The sequence below is a fragment of the Hyperolius riggenbachi genome, chromosome 3 (assembly GCF_040937935.1).
Source record: "Hyperolius riggenbachi isolate aHypRig1 chromosome 3, aHypRig1.pri, whole genome shotgun sequence".
In the NCBI taxonomy this organism is placed as follows: Eukaryota; Metazoa; Chordata; class Amphibia; order Anura; family Hyperoliidae; genus Hyperolius; species Hyperolius riggenbachi.
This window is the reverse complement of record NC_090648.1, coordinates 57309252-57324705: the sequence shown is the minus strand read 5'-3', so window position 1 is coordinate 57324705 and position 15454 is coordinate 57309252. Positions and strand designations below refer to the sequence as shown.

The 15454-nt window shown below is 44.8% G+C and overlaps 1 protein-coding gene across 1 annotated transcript in view; it reads right to left on the bottom strand.

Moving 5' to 3' along the window:
* The window catches only part of LOC137562114 (zinc finger protein 850-like), a 184296-nt gene that overhangs the window by 20363 nt on the left and 148479 nt on the right, over window positions 1–15454 (bottom strand). The window contains exon 9 of the mRNA XM_068273448.1: window positions 11450–12073. Within this exon, the coding sequence (XP_068129549.1) occupies window positions 11450–12073 (624 nt within the window). The remainder of the gene's footprint in view (window positions 1–11449; window positions 12074–15454) is intronic.

Genomic DNA, 15454 nt, shown 5'->3' with positions numbered 1-15454 from the left:
TACCACACTACAATGCACTGTGCATTCTGGAACCTGTCTACCATGGCTGGCATGAGGCTCCTGGTGATTTGCACGTCAGTATCACTCCAGCGCTGCGTAATATGTTGGTGCTTTATAAATACAATAAATAAAAATAAATAAATACATATGTGACTGGACCAGATAAGTTAGCCATCACTCCCCAAAGGTATCAGTTAGCCGTAGAGGCCCATGGCCATGTCATCTAACCACAAGGATATTACTTTTCTCTAAGTCTCTGAGAATCTTATGTTTTCCTATTTTGGTGCTTCCAAGACATCACTGACTGATTGCTCACTTACTAATAGCCCCCCCCCCAACAGGCAATAATGTACTGAGATAATCGATACACTTACAGTGCACAGAATCATGTCACCAGGGCCGGCCTTTGACCTGAGCGACCGGTGCGATCGCTCAGGGCGCCGGCTTCCAGGGGACGCTCCTCTCCCCTGGCTGCGTGTTTTAATATCGATGCTGCCGCTGCGGCCCCGGCTGGGTACTCCCGCTCCGCCCCCTGGTGCCGCTGCTGGGGGTGATGTGCGTGCGCCGTGATGGAGGGGGGAGCCGCGGGGAGGGCAGCCCGACCTCTCCCTCCCTTCCTCTCCGGGCCATCCTCTGTGCTCCCCCCTCCGATGCAGACTGCAGCAGAAAGAACTCACCTCCCTGGTTCTGATCGCCGGCGCCTCTCACTTGCCGCTGGTATCTTCTACATTAGTTACTGATGCACACTAAACTTCCTGCTTAACAGGAAGTTTAGTGTGTATCGGTAAACTATGTAGAAGAGAGTAGACCAGCGGCAAGTGAGAGGCGCCGGCGATCGGAACCAGATGTCCACAAGGCTTTAGTCATTGGTCCTCTGACTGCTCTGCAGGTAGAAAGCCCATACATAGCACACTACAATGCACTGTGCATTCTGGAACCTGTCTACCATGGCTGGCATGAGGCTCCTGGTGATTTGCACGTCAGTATCACTCCAGTGCTGCGTAATATGTTGGTGCTTTATAAATACAATAAATAAATAAATAAATATGTGACTGGACCAGATAAGTTAGCCATCACTCCCCAAAGGAATCAGTTAGCCGTAGAGGCCCATGGCCATGTCATCTAACCACAAGGATATTACTTTTCTCTAAGTCTCTGAGAATCTTATGTTTTCCTATTTTGGTGCTTCCAAGGCATCACTGACTGATTGCTCACTTACTAATAGACCCCCAACAGGCAACAATGTACTGAGATAATCAATACAGTTACAGTGCACAGAATCATGTCACTAGCTGCCCATCAGAAGAGCACCCAATTTAATCCCTCCCATTGTCACATTTTACTCTCCCTACCATCATGTTTTGGGATGTGAGAGAAAAACTGTGTTCTGAGAGATAACCAACACAAACATGTGAAGAACATACAGACAATGTATCTAGGCTGGGAAAGGGCTGCAAGGCAAGAACACTAATCACTACACCTCTGTGCTGTGTGCTGCTAAGTGTCTCTCCTAACCGGTGAGCAGTATGCTGCGAACATCTGCTGTTCGCATTTGCGGTGAACAGCGAACATTTAGCGTGTTCGATTCACCCCTATACATTATCATTGACCTAAATTTTGACCCCTTACCTCACAGTGATCAGACACATGGCAGTCAATCAGCTAGCACCCCCTCCTGGACCCCCAAAAAGCAGTTGCGGTGGCCATATTGGATCAGTTCTCTGCTGGCTGGCTACTTGCTGCAGATAGGTAGGGAAAGCATTAGCTAGGCCTGTGTTCTTGTTCCTCACTTGCTGTGAAAGCATCCCAAACAGCCCTGGTGAGGGCTAGTACATCGGTCTCCTGTGTTTTTTGTGCGTGTGACACTTCACAGCCCACTGACACCCAGAGCTGTGTGCACACTACTGCAGTGCTGTTGCCTCATTAAGTTGCAGGCACAGAATCAATCCACTGCATTATTATTTCACTGTATTCTGATAGTAATATTGCATTTCTCTGTCTGTGACACTCCACAGCCCACTGACACCCAGAGCTGTACATAATGTGATTTCTGCCCTTCAGGGATTAAAAACCGACTTTGCGTCAGCTCCGTAATTTTTGGTGGGACTTTTGGCATGGATCCCCCTCCGGCATGCCCCTATTCAGGTGTTAGACCCCTTGAAAAATATTTTTCATCACTTTTGTGGCCAGAAACAGTCTTTGTAGGTTTTAAAATTTGCCTGCCCATTAAAGTCTATGGCAGTTCGCTAGATTTGCCTGTTCATGAACATTTGCGGAAGTTGGCGTTTGCCATTCGCGAACGGAAAATTCTATGTTCGCGATATCTCTACCTGTTCGTAGTTTTATTATTATAATAAATAGACACATATCATTATATTGAGCATTATTATGTTGACTTCATATCAACACTTTATTATCATTATGCAATCATTCTACATAGTGATAAGAGAGTGGAAAGGTAATTATTCATATAAAAAGGAACATATGCATATAGAAGCATAGAAGATAGCTCTCTTGCATTACAGTGCTGAGGTTCCCGGCTCAAACCTGGGGTGGGGCAGTATCTGCATAGGGTTTGTATGTTCTCCATTTGTAGTATGGATTTTTGAACACACTTCCCTCTCACATCCCCAAGAAGGTATAGATAAGTGAACTGTTCCCTCCCCAAGTGAATTGGACATTGAGACATTAGACAGTGGCTATTATAATGATTAGCTTTTGAGGTCCTCTAAGGGGCACTTAGTCCCATGACTATAAACTGTCTAAAAAAACTGCTGAACATGTTAGCACAGCGTAATTACAATGCTTGGTGTGATTTTCCTTCATAAAACAGAAGGAAACTTGCAGTAATTCAGCTATAAGTGAACATTTGTGGTTACCCACAATGCACCACTGCTGCATAAGCAAATTATCTCTTTATGTCCCAGAAGGTTCCTTCTGTTTTAAGAAGGCAAACTACACTTAGCATTGCTTCTTAGTAGTAGTGCTTTTCAGTCTCTTTTAAGCCCCATCTACACGATACAATTCTGCATGTGATTTGATCGGATCAAATTTGATTAATCGATTAAATCCAACATGTCCGATAGGGATTTGATTTGATTCAATCAGTATGGTGGTCGAATATCAATGCAAAACAATGTCAAATCGATCACACTACCAATCAAATCGAATCCTGATCGGTCGGATTTAATCAATCAATCGAATTCGATCTGATCGAAATGTAGAATTGTATTGTGTAGATGGGGCTTTAGACCTCTATACTTTCCTAGTGGTTCGGGTGACCCCGAGCTGCTCGGTTGCTCATAAAATCAATGTAAACATTATTTTTATAAAATAATTTGGAACCCAAATTCAGAACTTAAGGTATTTGCTAGAAAAGGAATATTTATACAACATAAACAAATAGTATGTGACTCAGCCCAGGGGGTACTGACCAAACACTGGCTTTCATAAGAATTCACTTCAAGAGAGAGCTTCACATCATCACATACAAATGCCTGGTTTATTTACATTCACTAAGGATCCATTCAGACACTACAGTCCCCCAGTATGTGATGAATGTCTATTTTACATACACGCTTCCCCTGAGCTTATTTGGAGAAACAACACCTGCAAGTAAACTGATAAAGAAACTCATAAAGGTCCGTACACACGCCGGACTGCTGGCAACGACTGGTCCGTCGTCACCCCCGCTGGGTGGGCGTTCCAGCGACAGTCCGGCGTGTGTACAGTCTGTCTGCAGACTGATACGGCTGTTTCTGAGCGATCCTCCCAGTGGATCGCTCAGAAACAGCCGTATCAGTCTGCCCACAGACTGTACATATGCCGGAATGTCGCTGGAACGCCCACCCAGCAGGAGGTGATGACGGACCCGTCGTTGCCTGCAGTCCGGCGTGTGTACGGACCTTAAGAGCTACAAACTCCTCCTCTTTTCCCCACTGGAAAGCTGTGTCTAATGCCATCATTGATGAGTGAAAATACCAATATTCTTTTTCGCATTAATTTTTGCAAACATTGGGTTAAATTTGTTTTTTTTTTTAGCAAAAAATGCAATCAAAAATAAATTTTGGGGTTTTTTTTTTGCATTTTTTGCAAATTTTTGGGGAAAAATTATTGATTTTTTCATGGTAAAAAATGTGCATTTAAAAAGATCATTTTCTGAACTCTCAGGCTTTTTTGTACGGTTATCTAACTATTTTTTTGTGTTTTTGTGATAAACACAAAAACACAAAAATACTAGATACTTTGGCAAACATTTTCTGGAAATTGAAGATAGAACACTCTGCATTTAATTTATGTATAGCTCATGCAAAGTAACAGGCAGATTTACATTTCTGGAACAGCTAAGCCTTAAGCTACGTACACACATACGACAACGATCGTTCGTGCCGAACAACGAACGATTGTTTAATGAGGATTCATAAAATGGTTGTGAAAAGGTTGATGAAAAGGTGAAAACGATATGATCATTAGCGAACGAATGATATGGAAGTGACGGGGCAATCTACATATTCCAAATGATGTATTCGTTAAGGAAAACGGAAGAAACGTCAATGTTAATGGCCAATAGAAAAAAGGAAGTTGTGTCATCAAACCAACGATCTTTTAAGTAGATTTAAGAAAGTGACGTCAAAGGTATCTTATAAAAGGCTTTCATTCATAATAGCTTCCCAGGTGGACTAGAGAGGGCCAAACATAATGACAAGCATAAAAACCACTTGATGGACACATTTAATGGTTCTGAGGGCCACATTTGGGCGACGGGTCAGACTTTCACATGTATGTGCTATGCACTATAGTTACATCAGTATGCCAATATCAATATACATTACTATTAAATCATTATAAATAATAAATATACATGATTTTAAAAAAAAATTAAAAATAGTGCTGCGCTGCCCCCTGGCGGTTTCTAGTAGACCGCCAGGGAGGTTAATATAGGTGTGCCTTTCCTTCCATTGCACTCCCAAAATGTAACTATACAATTATGCCGCAGCTAAAATATCTATTTCCAGAAAATGGAAGGTTAAAACAACATTGACTATTTCAGAAGTGATCCAAATAATGAATACAAGCTGTGAACACGAAAAAACAATTTTCTCTCTCACAAGGAACAGCCAATACTTTTCTTATAGGAGGGGAACGATGGTTATGATATGTTTAAAATGAGTCTTAAAGCTTAGCCAGATTAGAAAAACTGATAAGTGCTGTTTCTTGATCTTCCTGGAGTCAAAATGAAGAACTGGGTGCATAGTCAATATATCATGAGCATGTATGACGAGTCTGATAACGCTATGGAGGTTACTGTTATAGTTATATTTGTATTTTTTTATTTTACTCATTATAGACACAAATTGTCTGTTATGATAACCTGCACTAACTACAGCTATACAAAAATGTAATGAACTGTTTATTTTTCAAAAGGCATGGAACCAAATTGTAACGCCTTTACATGACCAATGTGTTGTAACTCATGTTTTGTTAGTATGCCAATAAAATATTTTTCACACATATGTACCGTATTTTTCAGCATATAAGACACACTTTTTCTCCCCCAAAATGGTGACAAAAAGTCCCTGCTTCTTATATGCCAAATTCAGGGAAACACCATCCTATGGAACGCCTGCCGATAGGGACCGCCGACCCGCCGCAACATCATGGACTCCCTGTAATGCCCCCCGTGTGTCTCTATCTCTCCGTGTCTCCACTCCCCGTATATAATTAGCAGTGTCAGGAGCGTGTCTCACCTAATCCATGGCTCCCTCTGTGATCGCAGACCTGCACAGCTCCCCTAGTGTTGGCTTCTGCTGATCGCTTTATCAGAAGAAGCCATCGTTAGTGGAGCTGTGAAGGAGAAAAGAAGTCTGTGATCACTGACCGAGGTAATTATATACAGGGGAGCAGAGACACGGGGAAGAGCGGAGATGGGGGGAGGGAGAGTGGAGACACAAGGAGAGTTGGAGACAAATGGGACACACTGGGAACAGAAGGGGTCACTCTGGTACAGAAAGGGACACACTGGGGACAGAATGGGACACATAGGGACAGAAGAAGACACATGAGGACACGTGAGGACACATAGGGGACACTGGAAGACACAATAATTTAGGGAGAACGTCTACAAGATGCACCTGGAACATGGACACATCATATAGTAGCAAACAATATATGGCCCTCCTCCCCCTGCTAGTCAGAGGCCCTTCTCCTTTAATAATAGGCAGCCAAAGGTGCCCCCTCCCCTTCAGTATAGGTAGGTAGTCAAAATTGAACCCCCAGCAAAGACAGTAGCCTCCAGTATACTTAGACAAGGTGTCTCTCAAGTTTATATAGCCACTCCCAGCATAGGTTGTCAGGAATATACTGGGGTGCTTATGATGTAAGGATAATATTTTCATTTGCCTGTCTGACTGCTGTGTACTTCAGATGCGTAGGTATGGGTCATCATCTGGCTTTGGGGGAAGCTGTACTTGTCTGTGTGACAGTGTGGAATACAATTACCCTCAGTTCCTCTGAGAGCAGGGAGCTAATTAGAAGCCCTATTGTCCCATTATACCAATCAGGACATAGTCAGGGAACTTCAAAGACCTACATTTGCATCTAAAGAGGACTTCAGTGAATAATGCTTGGGTAATAAGACAATGGCAGAAGTAAAGTGTGTTGAAGTCCTTGACACTTGAAACATTTACACTTCTGTTGAGGAAGTGAAGAACTGTAGGCTAAGTCAGGAAGAGTAGCTGCACCAAAAGTTGGCATGTGTGTTAAACACTATTTCTACCTGTGGAAATTGAATTATTGGTGGAGGTGCAACCTCCTTATCTTTGATCAGCTAGGAAGTACTGTCAACAATGGGGTTGTCACCTGTAACTTGGACTAGGGAAATCTTTTCATGTATGTGGGCTATTGTACATTTTTCGCAGGTGGATGTTAGATCTCTGGAGATCCAATTATGACGGAGGATGTAATTAAATCTAGCTTCCCCCCGTCCACACAGGCTTACAGCCTCGAGGCGAATATTTCATTATAAAAACCAGGGGACATCTACCTCAAATCAGTTCTCTTCTGACGGTAGTGGCAGCCGGTCTCCTGGCCCAAGCTAGTGAACTCCTGGTCTAACCAGAATTGTGTCCGTCCACCAAAGTTCATGCCTAATTGTACGCTTGAGCAACACTACCGTATGAAATTGTAATTGCATTGTGTGTGGGGGCGTTTGTCATACGTTGGCCTAAGCGCGCAGCTGACCCAACGTACGAACAACGCCAGTGCGAGTAGCGACAGCAGAGTGGCTAACAGTATCGTTCGGAACGACTGTTAGTGGGTCTTTGCTTCACGACAGTGTAAGATTGCAACTGTGTGTGTGTGTGGGTGCGTGGCGTTCCCGTATTTGGCCTAAGCGCAAAGCTGACCCAAATCCGAAAACGCGGAGTGCGCGCTGAGGACTCGACAGCAGAGTGGAAGTGTCTAGCGAACCGCTAGTGGTGGCAGTGAGAGGTGTTCTGAGGGGTTCCAGCCTTGTTTTAGCTTGACTAAGGCTGCTTCCCCTCTCAGTCTGGTCAAACCCGCAGTCGGGAACCGTATACGCAGGCGTGCCGCGGGCCGGTTCCTGACATAGGTAGCCCAAGGTGTCTTTCCACCAACCCCCCAATATAGGGCATTGGTGTCAGTGGGTAAGTGGGTGTATCTAGCTTCCTGAAATCTGCCTATCGCCAACACTTGAAGACCTGCAGATCAGCAAAAAGTAACCATGTGGCACACTTCAAATGCAGGAAATGAGCAATGACCTCACTTCCACAACTGCAGTGGTCACTGTGACAGTCTTTCCTGTTTACATTACCACTGATCTGAGGTCTGTGTATGAATGAAGGGGCAGCAGCCATACAAGTAACAGACAGGGAAGCCCTGGCAGGAGGCAACACGGGAGGCCCCTGCTGTGGGTGTGGCCAAGCAATGCTCCTGTACCTCACCACCCAGATACCACACAGGGCAGCCCTGGCAGCATAGGAGGCCTCTGCTGTGGCATACATGGCGTTTCCCCATCACCAAGTCTTCTCAGAGCACCCTGCTACTGCACAAATTCCAGGCCGTGGTCATTACTATTCCTCTTCTGAGTCGTAGCAACTCGGAGGGAGAAGTAATTTGAGATGCAGTGATTCCCAGATCCCTGTATTACCCTTGCATAATAACATTATGTCTATGGTGGTGCCCAGGTTAGGTGCTGCGCGGGGCAGTGCGGGCACCAAAATGACCTTCTTCACCTGCTGTGGGTGAGCACCTGCTTGATTCTCCTGGGCCAAGCAGTGCCCTTGTACCATCACACCCAGATATACCAGTGAAAAAACAGAAAACTGGAGCTATCACAATTATTCAATCACAAGAATGTACAGGAAGACTGGCACAAGGGTTTGGGCCGCTCTCCCTTCCTCAGATGCTCAGTCTTCTGTCTCAAAACATTTTTGTATGCTCTGTTGATTGAATATATGGGATAAACCAGTTTGGTGAGCCCTGTTTTGGTATTTTTTAATTGCTTTGGCAATCAGTCTAAAGGCCCACTTCATAGAATAACAATGCAAACAATATTTCCAGCAAAGCAAAATACTAAAGAAATTTAAGGTTTTATTGAATTAAACTTGAAACACATTAACACATCAATCAATAAGCAGATAAAGACGAAAAGAAATCAACTTTAAATTGACATCATTTTCTTAAACAACACACCTCTGTGCACATATAGAAATCATAGATAATCACATTCAATGAATGCAAAGTAATCGATTGTAAGATACATTTACAGATCATAAACGTAACCTCCTGGGCGAGATGCCTGACTCTGTGCAGGGCAAGAAAAATGGGCTGAAAGTGGAATACCCGATGCAGTGCCAGACATACAGCCCAGGAGCCCTCCTCTACCCTCGTTTGTCCTCCTCTGCCCACCCGTATTTACCCTCCACCTTCCCCCCGTGTGTCCTCCTATGTACTATGAGAAGCAGCAACATGGCGCACCTAATCAATGGCTACATTGGCAATCACAGACCTCTCCTTTCCTTCACTGCACCTCTAGTGCCGGCTGCAGCAGATTGCAGGTGAAGCTGTTGATTAGGTGAGCCATGCTGCTGCTTTGCATAGTACACCTTGAAGGGGGGGGAGTGGAAGGATAAATGGGGGTTGCAGGAGGATACATGGGAGACAGAAGGGGACACACTGGAGACAGAAGGGGACAGAAGGGATTATGAAAATAAATTGGATCACTTTATACACAGAAGTGCACCAGAAACTGAATTCCAGGGAGGTTAAAGGACCACTATCGCAGCGAAAAAAAAAAAAAAACTTATTAGAAGTACAATAGCTATCGCTAACAGTAGGTATAAATCTGACACGTTTTGAACTATTTTATCTCCTCATGTGGAATTCTCATTATATCTTTTATTCTTTACAAAAGCATTCACTGGAAAGGAGATACGCATAGATGCTGACCAGCCTCCCTTCCTGAGCACCTGCCATCCAGTCAGTGCTTTTGAAAAACATAAGATACCATTATGAGGAGATGGATCCTCTATCAGATCTGTTAGATTCTTACAAACTACTGCAAGTTACAGTGGCAGGAAAAAAGATTTCTAAACGTATTTTACACTTTGAAAAAAATATGCATACACATGGATTTCATTTTTTTTTTTTTTTTTTGATGATAAAGGTCCTTCAACAGTAAATAAAACACTGATTAGATGGATATCCTTATAGAATTACTGTCTATTGCACAAAAATGTAAAAGTATATTAGGAAATCAGTTAGGTTTTAGCAGTGGCGTAGCTACAAACCTCTGGGCCCCGATGCGGAATCTGGATGTGGGCCCCCCCCCCCCCCCACGGCAACAACAGCCCCCCTCCCCCGGCAACACCCGACGCACACACATATCCAAATCCCTATAGCCAGCTATAGGTCCCCCCAGTATAGGTAGCCAGGCATAGGTAAGCCAGTATAGTTGCCCCCGGTATAGGTTAGCCAGGTAGGGTCCTCCAGCATAAGTAGCCAGTATAGTTGCCCCCAGTATAGGTTAGATAGGCAGGCGCTGCCGGTATAGGTTAGATAGATAGGTGCCCCCAGTACAGGTTAGCTAGGTGGGTGCCTCTAATATAGGTAGCCAGAATAGTTGTCCCCAGCATAGGTTAGATAGGTAGGTGCCCCCAGTATAGGTTAGTTAGGTAGGTGCCTCCAATATAGGTAGCCAGTATAGTTGCCACCTGTATAGGCTAGCTAGGTGCCCCGAATACAGGTTAGACAAGTAAGTGCCCCCAGGTTAGATAGGTAGGTGCCCCCCAGTATAGGTTAGATTAGGTAGCTGCCCCCCAGTATAGGTTAGATGAGGTAGGTTCCCCCCAGTATAGGTTAGGTAGCTGCCCCCCTGGATAGATTAGGTAGCTTTCCCCCAGGATAGGTTAGATTAGGTAGCTGCCCCCAGGATAGGTTAGAGTAGGTAGCTGCCCCCCAGGATAGGTTAGAGTAGGTAGCTGCCCCTCAGGATAGATTAGGTAGCTGCCCCCCAGGATAGGTTAGATTAGGTAGCTGCCCCCCAGGATAGGTTAGATTAGGTAGCTGCCCCCCCCCAGATAGGTTAGGTAGGTAGCTGCCCCCCCAGAATAGGTTAGGTAGGTAGCTGCCCCCCAGGATAGATTAGGTAGCTGCCCCCCAGGATAGGTTAGATTAGGTAGCTGCCCCCCCAGGATAGGTAGGTAACTGCCCCCCAGGAGTAGGTAGGTAGGTCCCCCCCCCATAATGAAGGGGGGAGCCGCAGCTGCGGGGAGAGCAGCCCGACCTCTCCCTCCCTTCCTCTCCCCGGGCCCCCCCTTCAAATGCAGAGTGCGCGGCGCACGGAAGCGCTGTAGGCAGAACTCCCCTCCGTCCCTGCGCCACTGGTCTCCTCCCGCTCTGTATAGATGTTGTTACACACTGCTTCCTGTTTAGCCGGAAGCAGTGTGTAACAACATCTATACAGCGAGAGGAGATCAGCGGCGCTTGGAACGCAGGGACGGAGGTGAGTTTCAGCCTACAGCGCTTCCGTGCGCGTCACTCTGCATCTGAAGGGGGGGGGGCCCGGGGAGAGGAAGGGAGGGAGAGGTCAGGCTCCCCCCCTCCCAATAGCGCGCACGGCGCACGGGCCGCACTCAGTCCTGGCCGCACTACAAAAAGACATGGGCCCCCCCGGGCCCCTCCCCCGCCTCTTCAGGAGCCGGGCCCAGTCGCGCATGCGACCGCTGCGACCTCTATTGCTACGCCCCTGGGTTTTAGTGTACTAGCTGATCAAAGTTCACCTCATCTGCAGTTTTTTGTAATAAATCACCAAAAAACATTTACTTTCTGTGTATACTGTACATGGTCTCTGAAGCTATATAAGCTTCTGAAATGCATATTTAAAAGAAACTTTTAATTAAAATTAGTTTACAGGCTCACATCCACTCGCTCATGTATCTTCTGATGACTTCTCAGAGATGACTGGCGTGAGAAGCTCTTGTCACATTCTGAGCAACTAAATGACTTTTCTCCTGTGTGAGTTCTCTGATGCCGAGTAAGATGTACCTTCTGTGTGAAGCATTTGTCACATTCTGTACATTTATATGGTTTTTCTCCTGTGTGAATCCGGATATGAATGTTGAAGATTTTTTGAGTGCTGAAGGACTTCTTACATTCAGAGCAAGAAAACGGCTTCTCTCCGGTGTGAATCCTCTGGTGAGCTATGAGGGTTGATTCACTGGTAAAACATTTCTGGCATTCAGAGCAGGAAAATTGCTTCTCTCCTGTATGGATCTTCTGGTGTTGTATTAGGTCTGACATTTGAGTGAAAGATTTGTCACATTCTGAGCACAAATAATTCCTCTCTCCAGTATGAATCCTCTGGTGTGCTATGAGGTGTACTTTAACAGTAAAACATTTCTCACATTCGGGACAAGAAAATGGCTTCTCTCCTGTATGAATCCTCTGGTGTGCTGTGAGGCTTGATTTCACAGTAAAGCATTTCTGACATTCAGAGCAGGAAAAAGGTCTCTCTCCAGTATGAATCCTCTGATGTTTTTTCAAGTTTGATTTCAAATTAAAACATTTCTCACATTCAGGACAAGAAAATGGCTTCTCCCCGGTGTGTCTCCTCTGGTGTCTAATAAGCTCTGATGGACGAGTGAAGCTTTTCTCACACTCTGAGCAGTGTTGCGGCTTGTCTCCTCTGTGGCTCATCATGGGCTTCTGGAGATCCAGTTTGTTGTCAGATATTTTCAGAGTAGAGCAGGAATTCAGCTTTTTATCGCACCTGCCAGTGCTGGGCCGAAATTACGCATTAGCGTAATTACGCATCGTAATTCACTACAAATGCACCGTAAGCGTTACGTGAAAGGTTACGGTATTACGCGTAATTAATTACGCGTAGACCGTAGGGTTACGTTTTACGCGTAACAAATTACGTGTAAGACAGTAAACTCCCATTGAAATTACACAGTCTGCCGTAATCGCGTAATATTACGCTCCCGTATAATATAAAAAAGCCGCCGACTTTAAGGGTTAATAGCAAAGCCCCCTTAAGTGCTAAGAGCCTCAAATTTGGAGAATATATTAAGGAGATCAGAAGGAATAAGAGGAAAACATTTTTTTTCAAAAAGACCTTATAGTTTTTGAGAAAATCGATGTTAAAATTTCAAAGGAAAAATATATACATTTAAAAACCCGCCGAATTTAACGGTTAATAGCAAAGCCTGCTTAAAATTTAGGAACACCAAATTCACAGGGTATATTAAGGGGATCAGTGGGAATAAGAGGAAAAAAATTTTTTTCAAAAAGACCATATAGTTTTTGAGAAAATCGATTTTTAAGTTTCAAGGGCGAAAATGTCTTTTAAATGCGGAAAATGTCAGTTTTTTTTGCACAGGTAACAATAGTGTTTTATTTTCATAGATTCCCCCAAGTGGGAAGAGTTTTACTTACTTCGTTCTGAGTGTGGGAAATATAAAAAAAAACGACGTGGGGTCCCCCCTTTCCAGACCTCTTTAACCCCTTGTCCCCCATGCAGACTGGGATAGCCAGAATGCGGAGCACCGGCCGCGTGGGGCTCCGCACTCTGACTATACCAGCCCGCATGGTCCATGGATTGGGGGGTCTCAGAAGGGGAGGGGCATCCAAGCTTTCCCCTCCCCCTCCGAGCCCTTGTCCAATCCAAGGACAAGGGGCTCTTCTCCACCTCCGATGGGCAGTGGAGGTGGAGGCCGCGATTTCCTGGGGAGGGGTTCATGGTGGCATCTGGGAGTCCCCTTTAAAAAGGGGTCCCCCAGATGCCCACCCCCCTCCCAGGAGAAATGAGTATAGAGGTACTTGTAGTACCCCTTACCCATTTCCTTTAAGAGTTAAAAGTAAATAAACACACAAACACACAGAAAAAGTATTTTAATTGAACAAAAAACATAACCACGAAAAAAGTCCTTTAATATTCTTAATTAACCATTAATACTTACCTGTCCCTTTAAAAGCCAGTTCCCACGCAATATCCTCGGAAATATACTAATCCGTTACAATGTAACAAAGTTATTACAATGTAACAACTTTGTTACATTGTAACTACGCCGCACCCGACGTCACTCACCGCCGCCGCCGCCTCCGCGTCTGTGCTGCAGGACCCGACAGAGCTCTGAGCTATAGCTCAGAGCTCTCTAAGCATCTTTGTATCTGATTTGAAGGAACCCCATTGGTCTGCTAAGGACCAATGGGGCTCCTTGGAGCCCAAATACAAAGATGCTTTCGAGAGCTCTGAGCTAATATAGCTCAGAGCTCTGTCGGGTGAAGGGACGCTAAGTCCCCGCCGGCTCCGCTGCCCTCCCCGCCTCTCCCACATGTCACCTGACAGGTGTGGGCGGAGTGGACGGCGGGAGCCGGCGGGGACTAGCGTGTATGCGGCGGCCGGCGGGTGAGCGGCGAGTGACGTCGGGTGCGGTGGTGTTACAAAGTAACAAAGTTGTTACATTGTAATAACTTTGTTACATTGTAACTGATTAGTATATTTCCGAGGATATTGCGTGGGAACTGGCTTTTAAAGGGACAGGTAAGTATTAATGGTTAATTAAGAATATTAAAGGACTTTTTTCGTGGTTATGTTTTTTGTTCAATTAAAATACTTTTTCTATGTGTTTGTGTGTTTATTTACTTTTAACTCTTAAAGGAAATGGGTAAGGGGTACTACAAGTACCTCTATACTCATTTCTCCTGGGAGGGGGGTGGGCATCTGGGGGACCCCTTTTTAAAGGGGACTCCCAGATGCCACCATGAACCCCTCCCCAGGAAATCGCGGCCTCCACCTCCACCGCCCATCGGAGGTGGAGAAGAGCCCCTTGTCCTTGGATTGGACAAGGGCTCGGAGGGGGAGGGGAAAGCTTGGCTGCCCCTCCCCTTCCGAGACCCCCCAATCCATGGACCATGCGGGCTGGTATAGTCAGGGTGCGGAGCCCCACGCGGCCGGTGCTCCGCATTCTGGCTATCCCAGTCTGCATGGGGGACAAGGGGTTAAAGAGGTCTGGGAGGGGGGACCCCACGTCGTTTTTTTTTTATATTTCCCACACTCAGAACGAAGTAAGTAAAACTCTTCCCACTTGGGGGAATCTATGAAAATAAAACACTATTGTTACCTGTGCAAAAAAAACTGACATTTTCCGCATTTAAAAGACATTTTCGCCCTTGAAACTTAAAAATCGATTTTCTCAAAAACTATAAGGTCTTTTTGAAAAAAAATGTTTCCTCTTATTCCCACTGATCCCCTTAATATACCCTGTGAATTTGGTGTTCATAAATTTTAAGCAGGCTTTGCTATTAACCGTTAAAGTCGGCGGGTTTTTAAATGTATATATTTTCCTTTGAAACTTTAACATCGATTTTCTCAAAAACTATAAGGTCTTTTTGAAAAAAAATTTTTTCCTCTTATTCCCACTGATCCCCTTAATATACCCTGTGAATTTGATGTTCCTAAATTTTAAGCAGGCTTTGCTATTAACCGTTAAAGTCGGCGGGTTTTTAAATGTATATATTTTTCCTTTGAAACTTTAACATCGATTTTCTCAAAAACTATAAGGTCTTTTTGAAAAAAAATTTTTTCCTCTTATTCCTTCTGATCTCCTTAATATATTCTCCAAATTTGAGGCTCTTAGCACTTAAGGGGGCTTTGCTATTAACCCTTAAAGTCGGCGGCTACCTAACATTGATCCATGCGTCAACTTTTCCGCTTGGCAGCATGACCTTACGCATTAATTGCTAGTAGGATTTTACGCGTAAACCTATAACGTAATAACCTGAATTACGGTATACTTACGCGTAATTGCGTAAGTGCTATGCGTAATTATAGACATGTACCGAAATTGACTGTCTGTGCCGTAAGCGTAATTTCGTAATGCGTAATAGCGTAAAATTACGCGTAATGATCCGTAAGCGTAGCTTTCTCCAT